Source organism: Crotalus tigris, unplaced genomic scaffold (assembly GCF_016545835.1).
Source record: "Crotalus tigris isolate CLP2741 ecotype Arizona unplaced genomic scaffold, ASM1654583v1 scf7180000018127.1262416, whole genome shotgun sequence".
Taxonomy (NCBI): Eukaryota; Metazoa; Chordata; class Lepidosauria; order Squamata; family Viperidae; genus Crotalus; species Crotalus tigris.
In genome coordinates this window covers 1,156,900-1,180,147 of record NW_024096838.1, presented here as the reverse complement: position 1 = coordinate 1,180,147, position 23,248 = coordinate 1,156,900, and the positions used below count along the sequence as shown (strand labels likewise).

The 23,248-nt window shown below is 47.1% G+C and overlaps 1 protein-coding gene across 1 annotated transcript; it reads left to right on the top strand.

Moving 5' to 3' along the window:
- The first annotated feature begins 320 nt into the window (after positions 1-320).
- Positions 321-22,710, top strand: LOC120310185. The gene is made up of 5 exons (XM_039348314.1): positions 321-2,294; positions 3,099-3,234; positions 5,221-5,291; positions 18,558-18,684; positions 21,584-22,710. Exons 1-5 carry the CDS (start codon positions 405-407, stop codon positions 22,435-22,437), a joined length of 3,078 nt encoding a protein of 1,025 aa, XP_039204248.1. The 5' UTR covers positions 321-404; the 3' UTR covers positions 22,438-22,710.
- The last annotated feature ends 538 nt before the right edge of the window (positions 22,711-23,248 follow it).

Genomic DNA, 23,248 nt, shown 5'->3' with positions numbered 1-23,248 from the left:
CCAGTGTTTCTCAACCTTGACAATTTTAAGGCATGTGGACTTCAACTCCCAGAATTCCACAGCAGGGGTTCTCAACCTTGGCAACTTTAAGACTTGTGGACTTCAACTCCCAGAATTCCTCAACCAGCAAAGCTGGCTGTGGAATTCTGGGAGTTGAAGTCCACATGCCTTAAAATTGTCAAGGTTGAGAAACACTGCTCTATTCTATACTCTATTCTACTCTATACTCTTCTCTTCTCTACTGTACTCTATTGTATTCCGGTTGAGGGGCCTGCAAAAGAGATTTCCCAGTAGGGCCGGGAGGGGCGTGGCCCACAGAGCTCCGCCTTTCGGGAGGAGGGCTTGGGCAGAAGAGGCGGGGTCTCCAGCTGCCAGGCCAGGCCAGGCCAGGCGAAGCGAGGGAAATGGCGGCCGCGCTGGGTTTCTCCCCGGAGCGGCTGGCGCGCAAGCTGGCCAAAGCCGAGGCGCTGCTGGCGGCGCACGTCTCCCCGCCGGTCCAGGCCCGCTGGCGCTGGGCGGTGAAGTTGGACGGGCCGCCGAACCTGGAGCGCTTCTGCGCGCAGCTCAGCCAAGCCCGGCGAGGCCGGGAGGCGCTGCTGGCCCGCAACGCGAGGCTGTCGGAAGCCGAGCAGGAGCGGCTGCAGGGGCTGCTGCGGTTGGAGATGGCGCTCCTGCGCGGCATCCAGGCCCTGGGCCAGGGCGCGGCTCCGGCCTTCGCCTCGGCGGGACGGAGGCGCGGGAGGACGCCCGGCGTGGCGGCGCTGCGGACGGCCCTGCTGGGGCTGGCGGCCGAGCTGGAGGGAGCGGAGGGACCAGACCTGTCCGGAAGTGCTGCGCCTGCTCTGGAGGCGCTGCTGGAGAAGCGGCCGCGGGAGGCGCTCCGGGCGCTGGAGTCGCTGCCGCGGGAGAAAGGAAGCGCCCGGCTGGGGTGGTGGCGGCGGCGGCGGCAGCTGCTGGCCCTGCTCCAGGCCCTGCAGGAGGAAGGCTGGGCCGAGCGGGCCGACGAGCTGCCGGTGGAGGACCTGCGTCCGCTGCTGGAGAAGGCGCTGCGCCTGGCGCGGAGGAGAGCGCCCAGCTGCCCCGATCGGGTGGAGATGGTGGTGGGGAAGGAGGAAGAGGATGAGAAGGCTAATGAGGATGATGAAGATGAACAAGAAGAGCATCCCAATGGGACCGTGCCAAAAATCTCCTTGGAGGAAGCAGGACTGGGTCACAGGTCCCCCCAAGAGGCCCCCGGGGAAAGCTCTCCCAAAGACCCCCATCAGGAGCATCTTATGCCCCGAAAGATGGTGGGGAAGGAGGAAGAGGATGAGAAGGATAATGATGATGATGAAGAAGAACAAGAAGAGGACCCCAATGGGACCGTGCCAAAAATCTCCTTGGAGGAGGCAGGACTGGGTCACAGGTCCCCCCAAGAGGCCCCCGGGGAGAGCTCTCCCAAAGACCCCCATCAGGAGCATCTTATGCCCCGAAAGACGGTGCCCGTTGACTTAAAGTCTCTCCTTGCATGTGGGATGCCAGCTGAGATGGATGCCCCCTCTTGGAAGGACATCCCCTGGAGGAAGGAAGCCACCACAGGTCCCCACCAGAAGCTTCTTGAGTCAGGAAAGACTGCCATCCCGGACTTCTGCTCTCCCCATCCGAAGGAGGTCTGCGGGCTGCAGGTGGAGAGGGACAATGCTCCCTGTTGGAAGGACTTCCTGTGGAGGAAGAAGGCCATGGAGGGGGCCCACCAGGAGCATCTTGCACCAGGAAAGATAGTGCCCACTGACTCCGGGCCTTCCCTGGCGAAGGAGGCACCTGAGCCGCAGTTGGAGAGCGACGATGCTCCCTGTTGGAAGGACATCCCATGGAGGAAGGAAGCCACCAGAGATCCTCAACAGGAGCTTCTCGAGTCGCTTAAGAGTGGCGTCCCCGACTTCTGCTGTCCCCATCCGGGTGTCCCCTTTGTGAAGGATGCATCGTGGAGGAAAGGGCAGGATCTTCAGCATGCCCTGCGGCAAATCACCAGGAGGAAGATGGAGGCCCTGTCCTCCTCCTTGTGGGCTCAGGGCCCTCGGAACATGTGCAGCCATCTCCACCAGCTTTGCCGCCATTGGCTGCAGCCCGAAAGGAACACCAAAGATCAAATGCAGGACCTGGTGGTCCTGGACCAGTTCCTTGGCTTCATGCCCCCGGAGGTGGAGAGCTGGGTCCGGGAGTGTGGAGCAGAGACCACCTGCCAGGCGGTGGCCCTGGCGGAAGGGTTCCTCCTGAGCCAGGCGGAGGAGGAGAAGGAGAAGGCAGAGCTGCAGGTGAGAGGCCTTCACTTGGCAAGCTCAAAATGGACGTCAAAGAATAACCATAGGTTAGGATTCTTACAGGCTGACTTTACACAGGTAGTCCTCGGCTTATGACTATAATGGAGGCCAACATTTTTGTTGTTCAGGGAGACATTTGTTCAGTGAGTTTTACCCGTTTCACGACGTTAAGTGAATCGCTGAAAGAGGTTAGTAAGCCGGTTGATTCTTTATTGCGTTCTAGTTTAGTCCTGTTGGTTTTATTGTGTACTGTGGAGTTGATTGGAAACAGTGGGTACATCAACTGTAACTGAATACTGACGGTCCCCGGCTTACGACCACAGTGGAGCCGAACATTTCTCTGGTGAAGTGAGGCACTTGTTAAGTGAGTTTTACAGCCTGTCCTGCCACAGTTGTTAAGCGAATCACTGCAGTGATTAAGCCAGTCGTGAAGACAATATGGCCTCCCCATTGACTCTGCTTGTCACACGGTCGCAAACGGGGATCACGTGTCCTTCCCCCCCTCCCCCCCAGGACACAGCAAGCGTTATAAATACGAGCCGGTTGTCAAACGTCTGAATTTTGATCACATGAACCTGGGGATGCCGTAAACGTTGTAACTGTGCAAAATGGTCGTAAGTCACTTTATTCAGTGCTGTTGAAACTTCGAACGGCCACTAAATGAACTGTGGTAAGTTGAAGACTACTTGTAGTGTTACGAAGATACGAAAGGAAGGAGATGCTTAATGCCGATTGTTCCTGTGAGCACCTGCTTCCTTTTTTGTACGTTCCATTATTTGTACTTTGTTGCTTCTTCAGATCCTTCAGTTCCAGAGGGCTGACTTGAAGACCATCCCTGAGGATCTGGAGAAAAGGAGGGATCCACCAGAGCCTTCCCAGGAGATGTTCTTCAGGGAGATCTTCCATGAAGATCAAAGTCAAGCCATCTCTCCCAGTAAGAGAACGTTCCTCAGAAAGAGGCACTTCCCCCCCCCCCATTCTCTGGGCCCTGTTTTGCAGAATCCTTAACCCAGTGGTTCTCAACTTTTTAAATGCCGCGACCCCCCAACCGGTCGTAAGTCGAGGACTACTCAACCGGTTGTAAGTCGAGGACTACTCAACTGGTGCAGCACCGTTTGCAGAATGGGGCTTTTGGCGGGCTCAGAAGGGCAGAGACAGCCTGGACAATTCCTATTGGCTTTTGAAAGCCAATAGAATTAGATTCTATTCAAGAGAGTCTATTCTATTGGCTTTCCAAAGCCAATAGAATAAAAGGGAATAGCACAGCTAAGGAAAAAGGGGAAAAAATGGCGGACTGCGTTGTTTGGCGACCCCCGTGAAATGGTCGTTCGACCACAAATGGGGTCCCGACCCACAGGTTGAGAACCACTGCCTTAACCAATAACATAATTACTATGTTTCTGGAAATTTTATCTCTAAAATTTTGCCCTAGTCACCTCCCGTCTTGACTATTGCAACACGCTCTATATGGGACTGCCCCTGAAGAGCATCCGAAAGCTCCAGTTGGTGCAAAACGCAGCAGCCCGCATGGTTTTGGACAAACCTTGGTTGCACATGTATTACCTCTCCTGCGGGAACCGCATTGGTTGCCGATTTGCTTCCGGGTGCAATCCAAGGTCCTGATTATCCCCTTTAAAGCCCTTCATGGCTTGGGACCAGGTTATTTGAGGGACTGTCTCTCGCTGACCCACCCGACCCAGTAGAGCGGGGAGGCAAGGAACGTTCCGGGTCCCGTCCCCTAAGGCAGACGTCCCCAACCTTTTGGCACCAAGGACTGGTTAACACAACGAGAGGTTTTTCTGCAGACCGGAGGGGGCGTGGTTTTGTGTGCTGCCTGCATCCTGCGGATGGGGTTTTGCTTGTTTGTGGGGCCCAGTTGCTGGCATGCCGCGGCCTGGTATTAGTCTACGGACCAGGGGTTGGGGATCTCTGCCCTAAGGAGATACATCTGGTACAGTGGTTCTCAACCTTTTTAATGCCGCGACCCCCAACCGGTCGTAAGTCGAGGACTACTTAACTGGTCGTAAGTCGAGGACTACTCAACTGGTGCAGCACCGTTTGCAGAATGGGACTTTTGGCGGGCTCAGCAGGGCAGAGACAGACTGGACAATTCCTATTGGCTTTTGAAAGCCAATAAAATTACTCTATTCAAGAGAGTCTATTCTATTGGCTTTCAAAAGCCAATAGAATAAAAGGGAGTAGCACAGCTAAGGAAAAGGAGGAAAAAAATGGCGGACTGCGTTGTTTGGCGACCCCCGTGAAATGGTCGTTCGACCCCAAATGGGGTCCCGACCCACAGGTTGAGAACCACTGATCTGGTGGGACTCAGAAGAAAGGCCTTCTCTGTGATGGCTCCCTTTCTCTGGAACATCATCGCCCCAGAGATTAAACTAGCCCCCCACTCTAACAGGTGGCGCAGCAGTACTGCAGGCCACTTTAGCTGACTGTGTTCAGCAGGTCAGCGGTTCAAATCTCACCGGCTCAAGGTTGACTCAGCCTTCCATCCTTCCGGGGTAGGTAAAATGAGGACCCAAGATTGTTGGGGGCAATGTAAATATATATATACATTGCTTACTGGTGTACACCGCTTAGAGAGTGCTTGCACTTAAAGCGGTATATAAGTCTCATAAATAAATAAATAAATAAACACTCTTTTCGGAAGGCGCTGAAGACGTGGTTCTGCCAGCGGGTCTGGGGACCCCAGAGCGGGATGGAGCCCATTAAATGGCTAGTATGAATGCGTGTTGTCATCAGGGGTGGGGTGGGGTTGTTATTTTATTATTTTTCTTAACTATTTTTACTTTTTTAAAATGGTGTTTCTATGTCCGCGTAAGCCGCCTTGAGTCGCCGTGTGCGAGTAGGCGGCAATATAAATTTTTCCACATAAATCAATAAATATTTCTCGCTTTCTATCTCACAGGAGAGTCGGCATTCATAGATTCTTCTTCTTTTTCTGATGGAGTTGAAAAAGCCGCTGAACGTCCAACTCAGGTAGGAGCCAAAGGGTCAACGATGATAGATCAACTGGAGGTGATTTTTGTCATATACTCTACGTACGACGTCTATGAAGATTCTCAGTTATCCGGGTCCTAGTAGTATCAAAGATGGGTTTTTATTTTGAAAGGGAAAACTGGACTGGTTTTGAGGAAAAACGAGAGACGTTTCGCTTCCTATCCTGGAAGCTCCATCAGTTGAATTAGTAACCACAATGGTGTCTCGGAGAGTGTTAAGATCAGTTGACTGCAAAGGAAACACAATCTTTCCATCTCCCCCCCCCATCTGTCAGACCTCTTCCCCCTCCCATCAACTAATCTCAACTGTCAGTAACTGTCTTTCCATCTTCCACAGCATCCAGTACAACTGATGAATCTTCCAGGATGAGAAGCCAAATGTCTCGTTTTTCCTCAAAAAATCAGCCCAGTTGCTTTTTCAAAATAAAAGCCACTTTTGATGCATCTACATAGGACAGTGTTTCTCAACCTTGACAATTTTAAGGCATGTGGACTTCAACTCCCAGAATTCCACAGCCAGCATTGCTGGCTGTGGAATTCTGGGAATTGAAGTCCACATGCCTTAAAATTGTCAAGGTTGAGAAATACTGACATAGGATATTATTGGCTCTGAAAAAACATGAAATAGAGGTTCAGAATGGCTGATCAGTAATATTTAACTTAAATCCCCTCTCAGAACTGTTGTTAGTCTGACAAGACACCGAAATTAGTCTGCATTCAGAATGTTGCTAGCGCTTCACAACAGAGGACTGGAGGCTAAAACATATAGAGAACGGTTGCTGGAATTGGGTATGTCTAGTTTAATGAGGAGGAGGACGAGGGGGGAACATGATAGCAGTGTTCCAATATCTCAGGGGCTGCCCCAAAGAAGAGGGAGTCAAGCTATTTTCCAAAGCGCCTGAAGGCAGGACAAGAAGCAACAGGTGGAAACTAACCAAACAGAGAAGGAACCTAGAACTAAGGAGAAACTTCCTGACAGTGAGAACAATTAACCAGTGGAACAACCTGCCTCTAGAAGTGGTGAATGCTCCAACACTGGAAGTTTTTAAGAAAAGACTGGACAATGATTTGTCTGAAATGGTATAGGGCAGTGGTTCTCAACCTGTGGGTCGGGACCCCATTTGGGGTTGAACGACCATTTCACGGGGGTCGCCAAACAAGGCTGTCTGCCATTTTTTCCCCCTTTGGCCACGCCCCTGGCACCCAGTGATGTATAAGTGGTTGGGGGTCACCACAACATGGGGAACTGTATTATGGGGTCACGGCATTAGAAAGGTTGAGAACCACTGGTATAGGGTTTCCTGCCTGAGCAGGGGGTTGGACTAGATGACCTCCAAGGTCCTATCCAACTCTGATGTTTCTGCTTCTATTCTATTCTATTCAGTTTCTGTTCTATTTTATTCTGTTCTGTTCTGTTCATTTTCTGTTCTGTTCATTTTCTATTCTATTCAGTTTCTGTTCTATTTTATTCTGTTCTGTTCATTTTCTATTCTATTCAGTTTCTGTTCTATTTTATTCTGTTCTGTTCATTTTCTGTTCTATTCATTTTCTGTTCCATTCCATTCCATTCCATATTTAATCCTTTTCATGGGCTCAATCCCTCAGGAGACTTTGCAGTATATCAGCTAAAATGTTAGCGATTGCACCAGCATTTCCTCCTGTAACTGTCAGGTAGGATGAGAACCAGTGATGGGCCTATTTGTGAAAGGTGCTCCAGAAAGGTGCACTCTGTGCACTCACAGAAGAGCCCTGAAAATTATATATAGAGAGTCCTCAACTTATAACAGTTTGTTTAGTGACTATTGAAAGCTGCAACGGCACTGGAAGAAAAGGGACTTAAACCATTTTTCACATGATGGTTGCACCATCCCCATGGCCACGTGATCAAAATTCAGACGCTTGGCAGCTGACTCATATTTATGACCGTTACAGTGTATCTGGGTGATGGATCCCCTTTTGTGACTTTCTGAGAAGCAGAGTCAATGGGGAAGCCAGATTCGCTTAGCAACCGTAGCAAGACAGGTTGTAAAATGGGGCAAAACTCATTTAACAGATGTTTCGCTTAGCGACATACATTTTGGGCTCAATTGTAAGTTGTAAGTTAAGGACTAGCTGTACTCAGTGTAGTTCAGAGTTCCCCAGCCTTTCCGGATTGTCCTGGAGGGAAAGGGAGGAGCAGAAAAATGTCCGCTGCATATGTGCCCAAACAGGTGCACACCCAGCGGCAGCACCAGCAGCTGCACACATGCGTAAGTGGACCGCAAGCCACTGTGGCAGTTCTGGTGCCTGTGCATGCATGCGCAAATGGGTCACTCGCGACTGCAGGACGCTAGCGGTGGCGCTAGCAACAAAGATGATTAGGGGACTGGAGGCTAAAGCATATAAGGAACGGTTGCTAGAATTGGGTATGTCTAGTTTAACGAAGAGAAGGACAAGGGGGGACATGATAGCAGTATTCCAATATCTCAGGGGCTGCCATAAAGAAGAGGGAATTAAGCTATTTTCCAAAGCACCTGAAGGCAGGACAAGAAGCAATGGTGGAAACTAATCAAAGAGAGAAGCAACCTAGAACTAAGGAGAAACTTCCTGACAGTGAGAACAATTAACCAGTGGAACAACCTGCCTCCAGAACCGGTGAATGCTCCAACACTGGAAGTTTTTAAGAAGAGACTGGACAGCCATTTGTCTGAAATGGTATAGGGTTTCCTGCCTGAGCAGGGGGTTGGACTAGATGACCTCCAATGTCCTTTCCAACTTTTTATTATTATTATTATTATGGATCCTCGCACAGTCAGCCAGATGTTCAGACTGGATTTGGCATTTTGTCTACCTATCGAGTCCTTACCCAGGACCTGGGATAGGCAGATGTGGATGTTTGATGGTATTACATATATCGTCGCAGGATGGAAGCAGTTCCTAGTAAGGCCGCCTTTTGCAATTGACTAATAGCGAATTTGTCAATGCCAATGGTGTTCAAGTGGTGCTCCAGTTGTTTTGGGATTGCACCCAAGGAGCCTATGACTATTGGTACTACCCTTGCTTGCTTTTGCCACAGTCTTTCTATTTCTATTTGTAGGTCTTTGTATTTTGTTATCTTCTCCAGTTCTTTCTCTTCTATTCTGCTGTCTCCAGGCACTGCCACGTCCACTATCCAGACTTTTTTGTCTTTCTTATCGACAATTGTTAAGTCTGGGGTGTTATGTTGCAGGTGCTTGTCTGTTTGAATTCTGAAGTCCCAGAGCAGTTTAATTTTATCATTTTCTATGACTTTCTCTATTTTATGATCCCACCAGTTTTTGCTTACAGGCAAATGATATTTTTTGCAGATCTTCCAATGCACCATTGTTGCTACTTTGTCATGCCGCTGCTTGTAATCAGTCTGTGCAATCTTCTTGCAACAGCTTACCAAGTGGTCCACTGTTTCTTCAGCTTCTTTGCATAGGCGGCACTTACTGTCTGTTGCTGTCTTCTCAATTTTGACTTTGTATGCATTTGTCCTTAAGGCTTGGTCTTGTGCAGCCAGAATTAGTCCCTCGGTCTCTTTCTTCAATTTTCCTGCTCTTAGCCATTGCCAGGTTTTATTATTATCTGCTTTCCCAGCTATTTTTTTCATGTATTGGCCATGTAGTGCTTTGTCTTCCCATGCCTCTATTCTGTTCTTCATTTGGTCTTTCTTGTAGGCCAGTTTGGTCTCTCCAGTAGTTAGTAAACCTTCCTGATATACTAATTTCAGTGCATCTTCATCATTGTTCTTCAGATATTCTTCCAAAGCCATTTTTTCTTCTTCAACCATCTGATGTACTTGTAGCATTCCACGCCCACCTATTTGCCTTGGTAGATAAAGTCTATCAATGTCACTGCGTGGATGAAGGGCATGATTCATTGTCATTATTTTTCTGGTCTGCCTATCCATTGCTTTTAGTTCTGCTTGAGTCCAGTCCACTATTCCAGCTGTGTACCTAATGACTGGGATTGCCCAGGTGTTGATTGCCTTTATGGTATTTCCTCCATTGAGTTTGGACTTTAAGATCTTCTTCACTCTCTTGATGTATTCACCTCTAATCTTTTTCTTGACTTCAGTGTGCTTGATGTTGTCAGCTTGAAGGATACCCAAGTATTTGTAGTACTCTTCCTCATCCAGACTCTTAATGTTATTTTCGTGGGGCATCTTGATTCCTTCAGTTTTCACTATTTTTCCTTGTTTGATAGTAAGTGTGGCACATTTGTCCAAGCCAAACTCCATTACAATATCTTGGCTATATATACGGACAGTGTTGAGCAGCGATTCTATTTCAGATGATGTTTTTCCATACAGCTTCAGATCATCCATGTAGAGGAGGTGGGATAGTCTAGCAGATGTTTTTGATGTTTGATAGCCATGTCCTGAGTTATTCAGTATTGTTGACAGAGGAAACAGTGCAATAACAAATAGTAATGGTGATAATGAATCTCCTTGAAATATTCCTCTCTTGATATTAACCTCTCCCAGCCTCTCACCATTGATCTGCAACTGTGTCTTCCATTGTGCCATCGATCTTTGCACAAATTTTCTGATGTTTCTACTGACTCCTGTTATTTCTAGGCACTTTATTATCCAATCATGTGGCAGAGAGTCAAATGCCTTTTTGTAGTCAATCCATGCCACATTCAGGTTGGTCTTCCTTCTCTTGCAGTTTTCCAAGATCATTTTGTCTATTAGGAGTTGATCTTTTGTTCCTCTGCTATTGGGGCGGTTTCCTTTCTGCTCAGGTGGAAAGAGATTGTTTTCAACTAGATGCTGTTGTACTGCATCAGCTACCACACCAGTTAGTAATTTGAAAGTTGTTGGTAAGCAGGTAATTGGCCTGTAGTTACCTGGTGTTGCCCCTTTTGCTGGATTTTTCATTATTAGGTAGGTTTTCCCAGTTGTTAGCCACTTTTCAATTTCTCCTCCTGTAGTATATTGTTGAACTGCTTGGCAATGAGTGGGTGTATAACAGTTAGATGTTTCAACCAAAACCCATGCAGTTCATCTTCACCTGGTGCTGACCAATTTTTGATTTTCTTTGCTCTTTTTTCTACCATTTTTGTTGTTATTACTAGTTCTTTCATTTCAACTTCTGTTTTATTTGCATCCACCTCTTTTAACCAAGCTGCATCCTTGTTGTATTTCTTTGGGTTATCCCATATCTGCTTCCAGAATTGCACTGTTTCTTCCTTGTCAGGTACTGACTGATTCCTTGCAGTTTCTCCATTGATGGATTGGTAGAAACGTTTCTGATTGGATTGAAATTGGAGGTTCTGCCTATAGTTTGCAATTCGAGCTTCATATCTACTGATTTTCCTGGCTATAGCTGTTATTTGTTGCTTTATTATTTCCAGTGCTTCCTTGATCTTCCTTGTTTCTAAGTGGTATTTCTTGATTAGGTATTCTTTGGTCTTCTTGTTCTTCAGCTTCTTTTCTTTCATCTGTTCTAGCTTGCTTGCATGTGATCTTAACTTGCTGATCTTATTTTCTAGTCTAACCTTCCAATTTTGTGGTGCATTGTTTGTTTGTTTTTCTTCTTTGTTGATTTTGCATCCCAGGTATTCAGTTATAACTGCAGCTGTGCTGTACATTAGTTGGTTTGTTTCTTGCAGTGAATTGGTGCTTATACTTGATATTGCAGTATTTGCATCTTTTAATGCTTGTGCTAGCTGTTTCTTTGGAACAAGCTTCAATGCAGGCAGCCTTATTCTGTTGTTTTTGTGCTGTTCTAGATGCTCAGTTATTCTTTGTTTCAATTCTTTTATTTCTTTAGTTAGAGGGTTTTGTTCTTCCTGAGGAAGAGGTGCCTGGTTTCCAAATGAGAACAGTTGTATATCTCTGCTGGATTCCTTCACTGCCAACTCCCCCTGGTTTGCCTCTACATTCTGAATTACTTCTGGTAAGGCTTTGATTTCTTTGCCCTGGGTAAACCTTTGCAGTTCGTCCAATTCTGTTTCTGTGAATACTTTATTTCGTGTTATAAATCGGCGTTGATCTGCTAGTCTCTGTTCTGTTATTTCTGATTCTGGATGTTGTTCTTTCCAGAACTGGTGCATTCGTTTTAGATATCCTCGTCTTGTTGGACTTGATCTGTAGTAACAGATCATTATTTCTTTGTTTTCCATCACTGTGTATCTGCGACGGGTAAACACCTTTTCTTCCAGTAGTTCTGCAGCTGCTGGCCCTGGTTGCTCAGCCAACAGTCCTGAGTCCTGTAACCCATTTTTCACCAGATATCCAGGAACTTCAATATCTAGTGCGGACCTTGTTAACCCGGGCGACGTCCGAGCCGGTATGGCATTCTGCAATTTACGTCTCACCATATTTTTTATGGGAGAGACACTCTTTGTCTGACTCCTCTGATGAGACCTGTCCAGTATGGTTGAACCTCTGGCCTAGCTCTCAACTTCCTCAGAGTACACAAGCCCCACAACCACGTCAAGGTAGTGCCTCACTGGGGGATTATTATTATTATTATTATTATTATTATTATTATTATTATTATTACCAGCACCTCCCACACTTCCCCTTTTATTATGCAGCCAAGGCGTGTCTTCCTAATGCCTTCTCCTTTGCCTTTGGAGCCACCCCATTGCATTCCTCTTGGCTTTCTGACCAAGCATCCTGGATGTCTTCCAGCTGTGAGTCATTACTGTCCTCCCAGCACAGCTGTGTCTCAGACTGAGCGCGAGTAGAGGGGCCAGGCTCCTCGTCAGACTGTAAGTCTTGGAGCTCCTCAGAGCCTTCCTTTGACTCTGACGTCACTCCAGCCTCCTTCTCCTCCTCCTCCGATTCCCCAGACTCAGCTGCTGGGTCCACTGGTTGATGAGGAATCACAACACGCATGCACAAACGGGACTGCTAGCGCGAGTGGGGGGGGGGGTGCGCGCACATGTGCGTGCACTTGCCAGCCATTTCCCACAGTTTGGAGACTGGTGGGAGTTGATTTACCAACTGTTTCCAACCAACTGAACACTATGCAACAAAGCCAACAGGACTAAAATAGAACTCAATAAAGAATCACAGCAACCAATATTATATCCAGATAACCACAAACCATCTAAATCCTAATCTGTTAGGGACCTAGAACAGAGTTCCCCAGCCTTTCGGGGTTGATGGCCTGGAGTGGGGGGGTCTAGGGAAAGAATGGATGGTTTGGAGGAGGGGGGTGAACGCATGCATGCATGCATGTGCACAATCACCCATTGCTTGTGAGAGTGGGACCGAGATCTGTGAGTGGGGCCGCAAACGCCAGTGGCACATGAGTGGCACTGTGAACGTCAGTGATGCTTGCTCAAATGTGACTGCAAATGCCCACGACACTCATAGCACTGCTCGCATTAATGCCCGCAACGCTTGCACAAGTGGGGCCGTGAATGCCCGTGATCTCGCTTCGATGCTCGTGCGAGTGGGGCTGTGTGCGTGCGCTCACCGGCCAGCCACTCACCTGGCCCTGTGGCCAATAGGCCGTGGCACACAAGTGGTCCACAGCTCACAGGTTGGGGACCCCTGACCTATAATATCCTTATTAAAGGTTTAGGACAGCATGGCTGGCTCAGGAATTCTGGGAGTTGAAGTTCACGAGTCATAAAAGAGCCAAGGTTGCCTACCCCTGGATTAGGAAAACAGCTAGATCTTTAATGTTTTGAGGAATGCCAGCAATGTGGCTATCAGAGGGGGCCTCATTCCGGAGGACAGGTGCCACTTCAGAGAACACAAGCTTCCGATGTCCCAGTAGATGACATTATTTAATTGAAGGGACCCACAGCCTTTTGTCCAATCAAACCAATTGGGCTAGCACAGTGATGGCGAACCTTTTAGAGATCGAGTACCCAAACTGCAACCCAAAACCCATTTACGCATTGTCGGGTGCCGGGTGGGTGAGGCCCATTGGGTGGGTGTGGCCCATTGGGTGGGCGTGGCTGCGGTGGTAACAGCAAACTGGGTGGGACTAAAAAGTTCAATCAATCAATTCCAACTTTGCAAGATCTTTTTTTTTCCCCATGAGAAGTTGAAATAGACTGATTGAACCTTTTTTTTTGTACACAGCGGCGGAGGCCTAAAGCGAAAAGGTTTTATAAAACCCAGCTGAAGGCCTAGGACTGGGGCGAGGGCGCGCGTGCCAACAGAGAGGGCTCTGAGTGCCGCCTCTGGCACCCGTGCCATAGGTTCGCCACCACTGGGCTAGTACAAAGGGAGATCAGTGGCCCTTTAAATACTTGGGTGCTGTGTCATGTAGTGCTTTATAGATAACAATCAGCATTTAATTCACTTTAGAACAGTGGGTTCTCAACCTTTTTAATGCCGCGATCCCAGCCGGTTGTAAGTCGAGGACTACCCAACCGGTCGTACGTCGAGGACTACCCAACCGGTCGTAAGTCGAGGACTTTCCCTGCTCGGGAGTGTCACGCATGCGTGGTGCCGTCCCCTGCGCCGACCGAGGCGTAGCTGGCAAGCGGCAGAGACGGCGCAGGCCGACCACCAGCTGGGCCACCAGCTGGCCCAGCCCAAGGGAGGTAAGGCACCCGCCAGGCCCCATGCGCGCCAGCAACCCTCCCTGCACCCGCCGGCCTCCCACCTCCCACCCCTGGCCCTCTTTTACTTACATTTTTAGTAGTTGCTCAGCAGGGAGGGGTGGAAACTTCCGGACAGCTCGCCTTCGCTGCAGACAACTTGCAGCACCGTTTTGGATTTTTGGCGGGCTCAGCAGGGCAGAGACAGCCTGGACAATTCCTATTGGCTTTTGAAAGCCAATAGAATTAGACTCTATTCAAGGGAGTAGCACAGCTAAGGAAAAGGGGGGGGGGGGAAATGGCGGACTGCGTTGTTTGGCGACCCCCGTGAAATGGTCGTTCGACCCCAAATGGGGTCCCGACCCACAGGTTGAGAACCACTGCTTTAGAAGCATATCAGGAAATTTTTCTGCATTCTGGACTGGTTGAAACTTTGAAGTGGTTTTAAAGGGCATGTCGAATACTTTAGTGATTCATGAATGAATGAATGAATGAATGAAGGGCTGTTATTTATTTATTTATGAGACTTATATACTGCTTTAAGTGCAAGCACTCTCTAAGCGGTGTACACCAGTAAGCAATGTATATATATATTTACATTGCCCCCAACAATCTGGTTCCTCATTTTACCTACCCTGGAAGGATGGAAGGCTGAGTCAACCTTGAGCCGGTGAGATTTGAACCGCTGACCTGCTGAACACAGTCAGCTAAAGTGGCCTGCAGTACTGCACTCTAACTGCTGCACCACCTCAGCTCAGTTATCTGGGAAAGGATGCAGATTTTGTGTCATGCCTCCCTCCAGCCTGAATCGAAGGGGGAGCAGGACCCTGTTGAGGTCCAGGAGGAGGTGTCTGTGGCTTCGGAGGACTGTGGGGAAGAGCAGGCTGAGGCAGGCCAGGGCCCTTCAGGTTTGGAACAGGGGAGGCAGAGTTCAAGCGAGGAGCAAGCCCCCCCCACCTGATCCTAGAGCAAGGAGAGCTGAGAGGAGGAGAGAACAACGTAGGCAGGCTCAATTAGGCAGGCTCAATTACTCGGGAGGAGATCGTCGCCAGCCCCACTCCACAAGGCACCCCTGGGGATTAAGATTTAAAGAGATGCTGTGGGGTGGGGCATTTGCCGGGAACAAATGTGGTGTCTTGGGACAGTTGTGAATTGTGTGCTCTTGCCTTTGTTTAACCTGGACACCTTGAATACCAGTCCGGCTGGTTTCCTGCTTTACGACCTGCAGACTGCATTTCTGAGTCTGTCCTTGCAGACTTGCAGGCAAGCTGAGATTTAAAAGGACTTACCGGTATTAAGTTTCTGTTTTGTTTTCTTGTTATCTGCCTGGCCTTGAGGACATTGTATACTTCTCCAGCTGTATTGAAATTGTCTTCAGCCAAAGGCAGCTAAAAGGAATATGTGTGTGTGTTTGTGTGTGCGCGCGCTGCTTGCCTGCACTTTTGTTGAAGGCTTGCCAGCATATGTGGGAGCTTTTGGGGAACATTGGCAGTTACTAAAGGACTGTTTCTGTCGCCAGCTGACTGCTTTGCCTCTGTGCGGGGCCCTGGGTCATCACATTTTGTATCATATCTCTGAAATGGTATAGGGTCTTCTGCTTGAGCAGGTGTTTAAACTAGAAGACTTCCAGTCCCTTCCACTCTGTTATTCTATTAATCACAGCTCCTGCTCAGTGACATGGAAAGTCTTTGCAGAACTTCGACTGGAGCAAAATTTGCAATATTCTTGACTAGACAGGTGCCCTCCGATCTAAGGCCAGAAATGAAATCGTCCCAAATCCAGGCAGGCCAAATAACTACACCCAATTCAGTTTCATGTACATGTAGTCCTTGACTTAACAACAGTTTGTTTAGTGACCGTTCCAAAGTTACAACAGTGCTGAAAAAAAAATGGGACTTAGGACCCTTTTTCATACTTAACGACCGTTGCAGCATCCCCGTGGTCACGTGATCAAAATTCAGACAACTTGGCAACTGACTCGTTTTTAGGATGGTTGCAGTGTCTTGGGGTTATGTGATCATGTTTTTTGTGTCCTTCTGGCGAGCTGAAGCCAGATTCACTTAACAACTGGATTATGAACTTAACAGCTGCGGTGATTCGCTTAACAATGGCAAGAAAGGTTGTAAAGTGGTGCAAAATTCACTTAACAAATATAATAATAATAATAATAATAATAATAATAATAGTAATAAAAAAGTTGAAAGGGACATTGGAGGTCATCTAGTCTAACCCCCTGCTCAGGCAGGAAACCCTATACCATTTCGGACAAATGGCTGTCCAGTCTTTTCTTAAAAACTTCCAGTTTTGAAGCATTCCAGTCATAGAAAATGATAAAATTAAACTGCTCTGGGACTTCAGAATTCAAACAGACAAGCACTTGCAACATAACACCCCAGACTTAACAATTGTCGATAAGAAAGAGAAAAAAGTCTGGATAGTGGACGTGGCAGTGCCTGGAGACAGCAGAATAGAAGAGAAAGAACTGGAGAAGATAACAAAATACAAAGACCTACAAATAGAAATAGAAAGACTGTGGCAAAAGCAAGCAAGGGTAGTACCAATAGTCATAGGCTCCTTGGTGCAATCCCAAAACAACTGGAGCACCACTTGAACACCATTGGCATTGACAAATTCGCTATTAGTCAATTGCAAAAGGCGGCCTTATTAGGAACTGCTTCCATCCTGCGACGATATCTGTAATACCATCAAACATCCACATCTGCCTATCCCAGGTCCTGGGTAAGGACTCGATAGGTAGACAAAATGCCAAATCCAGTCTGAACATCTGGCTGACTGTGCGATGATCAATAGTAATAAAAAAGTTGGAAGGGACATTGGAGGTCATCTAGTCTAACCCCCTGCTCACAGGAAACCCTATACCATTTTGGACAAATGGCTGTCCAGTCTTTTCTTAAAAACTTCCAGTGTTGGAGCATTCACAACTTCTGGAGGCAGGTTGTTCCACTGGTGAATTGTTCCAACTGTCAAGAAATTCCCCCTTAGTTCTAGGTTCCTTCTCTCCTTGATTGGTTTCCATCCGTTGCTTCTTCCCCTGCCTTCAGAAGCTTTGGAGAATAGCTTGACTCCCTTTTCTTTGTGGCAGCTCCTGAGATATTGGAACACTGCTATCCTGTCACCCCTCGTCCTTCTGTTCATGAAACTAGACATACCCAATTCCAGCAACCGTTCCTTATATGCTTTAGCCTCTAGTCCCCTAATCATCTTTGATGCTCTTCTCTGCACTCTTTCTAGAGTCTCAACATCTTTTTTACATTGTGGTGACCAAAACTGGATGCCGTATTCCAAGTGTGGCCTTAACAAGGCATTGTAGAGTGGTATTAACACTTCATATGATCTTGATTCTATCCCTCTGTTATTGCAGTCTAGCTCATTTAGCAGCATCCATTTTGGGCTCAATTGTGATCGAGAACTACCTGTAGATGTTTAGCAGAAGAAGAGATGGCATTGAGCCCATTTGCACCCTACAAAACCATGCAACTGAGCATGGCTCAGGAGCATGGCTGGCTCAGGAATTCTGGGAGTTGAAGTCCATGAGTCACAAAAGAGCCAAGGTTGCCTATACCAAGGTTGACTATACCCTGACCTATACCATTTCAGACAGGTGGCTGTCAAGTTGCTTCTTAAAAACCTCCAGTGATGAAGCACCCACAAGGTCTGGAGGCCAGCTGTTCCACTGGTTAATTGTTCTCACTGTTAGGAAGTTTCTCCTTGGTTGCTTCTCTCCTTGATTAGTGTCTTGTCTTGCCTTCTGGTGCTTTGGAAAATAAGTTGACTCCCTCTTCTTTGTGGTAGCCGCTCAAATATTGGAATACTGCTATCATGTCCTCCCCCCTAGTCCTTCTTTTCCCTAGAGCAGGGGTAGGCAACCTTGGCTCTTTTATGACTCGTGGACTTCAACTCCCAGAATTCCTGAGCCAGCTATGCTATTCTGGGAGTTGAAGTCCACGAGTCATAAAAGAGCCAAGGTTGCCTACCCCTGCCCTAGAGTATCCATACTCAATTCCTGCAACCGTTTTTCAAAGGTTCTAGTCTCCAGACCTTTAATCAAAATATTTTCCACTTTCTCATATAATGTGCTTTTCTGCACAAATATTGGCATTAATCAAAATCCGTGAAGTGACATTCTTGCATTGAGATGTATGCAATGAAATCTCATTTATCAGTGTAGATTTAAAGTGACAATAAAGTATTCTATTCCTCTCCATTCCATTCCATTCTATTCTATTCCATTCCATTCCATATTTTCTATTCTATTCTATTCTATTCTATTCTATTCTATTCTATTCTATTCTATTCTATTCTATTCTATTCTATTCTATTCTATTCCATTCCATTCCATTCCATTCCATATATTCTATTCTACTCTACTCTACTCCACTTCACACCACACCACACCACACCATATTTTCTATTCTGTTCTATTCTGTTCTGTTCTATTCTATTCTATTCTATTCCATTCCATTCCATTCCATTCCATTCCATCTATTCTATTCCATTCCATTCCATCTATTCTATTCTATTCTATTCTATTCTATTCTATTCTATTCTATTCTATTCTATACCATTCCATTCCATTCCATTCCATTCCATAATTCTTAATCCTACAGTCAACATCCATTTGACCCACTGCAGATCTCTTGTTTTACATATTGTTGAACCAAAAGAGAGAACTTACATATAAAACTAAGTCTACTATTTTACACAGGTTCTCATGTCTTTTGAAGAGGTGGCTGTGTATTTTTCCAAGGAGGAATGGTCTCTGCTAGATCCCGATCAAAAAACACTCTACCGAGAAATCATGCTGGAGAACTCCAGAAATTTAGACTTTCTGAGTAAGGACCCTTGCTTTTGTTCTGATGGTTAGAAAAAATGGTTGGGAAAATGCGACTCTTTTTTTTACCTTCCTGGTGAGAGATTGATTAAATGGCAACAGATAATCAATGTTGTTATTATGTTGACTGCTAATTCTTTATCAAAATCCCTGATCCCTGTTTTCACTATCCACAATTGTTTTTCTCCAGTTAATGGCAGGTATTTCAAGACAAGCAACGAATCACAGGTAATCCTTGACTTACGACAAGTTCGTTTAGTGACCGTTCAAAGTTGCAGCGGCACTAAAAAAAAAAAGCGACTTATGATCATTTTTTTTCCACACTTACAAACCTTGCACCATCCCCAGGGTCATGTGATTTACATTCGGATGCTTGACAGCTGGTTCATCTTTATGACGGGATCATGCGATCTCCTTCTAGGAAACAAAGTCCATGGGGAAGCCAGATTCACTTAACAACCGTGTTACCAATTTAACAACTGTAACGGCTCAGCAGTTGTGGCAAGAAACGTTGTCAAATGGGCAAAAACTCGGTTAACACATGTCTCACTTAGCAACATAAATTTTGGGCTCAGTTGCGGTCATAAGTCGAGGACTACCGCGTTTCCCCTAAAATAAGACCCCAACTGGAAAACAAGCCCCCTAGCATGATTTTTCAGGACACTCGTAATATAAGCCCCACCCCCAAAATAAGACCGGATCTTATGTTGATTTTTGCTCCAAAAGACGCATTAGGGCAGGGGTTCTCAACCTTGGCAACTTTAAGACTTGTGGACTTCAACTCCCAGAATTCCTCAGCCAGCAAAGCTGGCTGAGGAATTCTGGGAGTTGAAGTCCATAAGTCTTAAAGTTGCCAAGGTTGAGAACCCCTGCATTAGGGCTTACTTTCGGGAAAATATGGTGCCATGTTTCCCCAAAAGTAAGGCCTACATCAACAATAAGCCCTAGCTTGATTTTTTGGGGAGGGGTGGGCCTAATATAAGCCCTATCCCAAAAATAAGCCCTAGTTTTGGGGTGAGGCACACACCTACAAATCAAGCTAGGGCGGGGGTGGGAGGTGGAGCTGCACCACCCGCCCCGCACCCACTTCCCTTGCAGCCAGGCCTCTCCTTGCCGGCCCACTTCTTCTTCCGAAGCCTCCTCTGCAGCCAGGCCTGCATTTCTCAGTCACGGGGCTTTCCGGAAGGCCTGTGCAGCCAAGAACCGAGCTATGGATTCAATCCATAGCTCGGTTCTGCAAGACCTCAGCAGCCGAGCCCCGAGCTCAGTACTCGACTGCTTAGGCCTCCTGGAAAGGCAAAATGCAGGCCCGAATGCAGCTGCAGAACTTTGGCCCCAGAAGAAGTGGACCGGCTGAGTGGGGCTGTCAGTGCCGGAGGTGAGGTAAGGCCTACTCCGAAAATAAGACCTGGTGCCGCTTTTGGAGGCAAAAAAAAAAAAAAAAAGATCCGCTTATTTTCGGGGAAACACAGTACTAAATGCATCCGTCAGGCTGCCAATCTTAACTGGGGCTTATTTTGGGAGTGGGGCTTATATTGCGAGCATCCTGAATCATCACGCTGGGCTTATTTTCTGGTTATTTTCAAGGAAACATGGTACCTGTAGATCTAGTTAGCACAGTTCCTTGCCGCCATTATCTCCCTTGTTCTCCTCCAGAATAAATATTACCAAGTTCTTTTCCCGGATTCCTCACTTCCTTAAACTGAATTTCAGCTATGACTTCGATAGGAATCCATACGTAGAATTAATTTATTGAACAAAATGGGGTAATGGTGCAAATGACCTTGGGCCAGTCACACACACACACACACACACACACACACAGCCCAACTCGCTTCACAGGGTGGTGGTTGTGGGGAAAATAGGAGGATGAGGAGGAGGACGTTCTGTTGGATATGTTCACCACTTTGAGTTATTTGCAAAAATAATGGAGGGGTGGGGTGTATATAAATAAGTGCATGTGCTTTATTTAAACAAGTATATTTTTTTTTTATTCTTTAAGAAGCTCATAAAATAGAAGCAATCTACTCCTATACTGGGTGGTTTTATTCATATGAATGTTGTAATAACCTGTCACTCAAAGTCCAAATTTTGTAAGGCTTAGACCAGTGGTGGCGAATCTATGGCACACGTGCCAGAGGTGGCACTCAGAGCCCTCTCTGTGGGCACGTGTGCCGTTGCCCTAGCCCCGCCTCCCCCCACAGCCCCCTCCTCACCAGCAGCCCCCCCAGGAGAGTCGCCCCCAAGCGCGGTACGCGCAGAACAGCGCAGCCAAGGACATGGCAGCCAGGCAGCGGGGACAAGACTCCATCCTCGCGCCCTGTCACACGCAGATGATGCTTTGGCGTGTGGACAGAGGACGTGGCTGCCATGGCACTGCTAGGCTGCCTGGGTGATCTGTGGTGGGCCATGGAGGAGGTGGGTGGCCCTGCGGGTGGGTGGGGCGCAGAGCGGGGGTGGGCGGGAGGCGGCGGTTTTGGGGCACTCGGTCTCTAAAAGGTTTGCCATCACTGGCTTAGACCAAGGGTCCCCAATCTTCGGGCCACAGCCCACTAATTCCCCGTTTGTAAGCGGCAGGCAAGCACACATGTGCGAGCAGTGGCTGCTTGCGCTCACGTGCGCAGCTCCACTCATATGAACAGCAGGTGCGCGCTCGCCATTCGCACAGAACTCTGCTCTCTTTCTCCCCCCCCCCCACTTGCTAGGCCGCAAAGCCAACAAGGTTGGGGACCACTGGCTTAGGCCAGAGTGTTTAATGTGAATTAGCAGAACCCCTTTCAACACAGCGCAGACCCCGTGACAGAATTTCACTAGGAAATTTTATTTCCTGTGCTATGAATTTCTCATTTTGCTTCCCCTTTGCCTTGCCTCAATTTTTCATTCATTCCTTTTCTCTGAAGGAAATCACGCGCAGGAGAACGAGGAAGCCTTCCAAAAGTTCAGGGATGGAGAGAGGCAAGAGGAGTTTGCAAAGCCAGTGGGAGCAAACGGAAAAAAACTATCGGCAGATGACAGCCAGGCTTGCCCACCTTCGCCACCTTCTAAAATTCAAGACTTTCTTCCCAAAGGAGATCAGAAAGAAAAAATAAAAGTGGAAAGTGTGGAAACCATTGACGGAGGCTTAGATTTATGTCAGCAATACCCAGTTCGAACTAAAGAAGAGAATCCATGCCAAGAGGATGAAAAACATTACAATAATATCCTTTCTAAACATGGAAAAGCCAGTGTGGGAAATAAACCCTACCAAGAGACCAGTTCCCTTGCTCCCGATGAAAAGATCAATTCAGGGGGGAAACCATATAAATGTATGGAATGTGGAAAGAGTTTTGGCCAGCGCAGATACCTTACTTCCCATAAAATAATCCACACGGGGGAGAAACCATTTAGGTGCATAGATTGTGGAAAGAGCTTTAACCACAAGGCTAACCTTAATTCTCATAGAATGAATCACACAGGAGAGAAACCGTATAAATGCGGTGAGTGTGGAAAGAATTTTACCCATAACTTTCAACTTACGTCCCACAAGAGGATACACACCGGGGAGAAACCGTACAAATGCGCGCAGTGCGGGAAGAGTTTCAACCAGCGCAGTAACCTTAATTCTCATAAAAAAATCCACACCGAGGAAAAACCGCATAAGTGCACGGAGTGTGGAAAGAGTTTTACCCAGAAGGGTAACCTTAAATCCCACAAAAGGGTCCATGTCGGGGAGAAACCTCATAAATGCAAGAAGTGTGGGAAGGCATTCCATTAAAAAAGGGTCCCTTAACTCTACCCAGAATGAGCCACACGGGAGAAGCCATGTAAATGTTTGGAATGTGGAGAGATTCTGCGAAAATCCACGAAACCATAAATTCAGAGGTCCGGGGCTTCAGAAGTGTCCACTTCCAGGGACAATAATGGGCCCGAAGAGATTTCCACCTAGCTATACTATTGCCATCAAGTGGCTGAATCCAGGAAGACAACCACATTTTCAGATGCACCTGGAAGTTTTGAATAATAAAAAACTGTATGTTTGAATTCTTAACGGACTTCCTATCTGAATTGTTGGGGTTAAACATAATAAAAATAAAGTTGGAAGGGACCTTGGAGGTCATCTAGTCCAACCCCCTGCTCAGGCAGGAAACCCTATACTGTTTCAGACAAATGGCTGTCCAGTCTCTTCTTAAAAACTTCCAGTGTTGGAGCATTCACCGGTTCTGGAGGCAGGTGGTTCCACTGATCAATTGTTCTTAACCGTCAGGAAGTTTCTCCTTAGTTCTAGGTTGCTTCTCCCCTTGATTAGTTTCCACCCGTTGCTTCTTGTCCTGCCTTCAGGCATTTTGGAGAATAGCTTGACTAATAACAATAGATGTTTAAGGCAAGTTGTTCTAAGGCTATTCCAGACAATATATTTGGAGAAATTGGGTATGTCTAGTTCAGGGATAGGCAACCTCGGCTTTTATGACTCATGGACTTCAACTCCCAGAATTCCCGAGTCAGCATAGCATAGCTGACTCAGGAATTCCGGGAGTTGAAGTCCATGAGTCATAAAAGAGCCGAGGTTGCCTACCCCTGGTCTAGTT

What these genes read in the sequence shown, in the direction of transcription:
- LOC120310185 (XM_039348314.1), top strand. Translation starts at nt 405, where the DNA reads ATGGCGGCCGCGCTGGGTTTCTCCCCGGAGCGGCTGGCGCGCAAGCTG. An exon ending in AAGTCAAGCCATCTCTCCCA is followed by an intron (nt 3,235 to 5,220) that starts GTAAGAGAACGT and finishes TCTATCTCACAG; the next exon opens with GAGAGTCGGCATTCATAGAT. An exon ending in CCGCTGAACGTCCAACTCAG is followed by an intron (nt 5,292 to 18,557) that starts GTAGGAGCCAAA and finishes TATTTTACACAG; the next exon opens with GTTCTCATGTCTTTTGAAGA.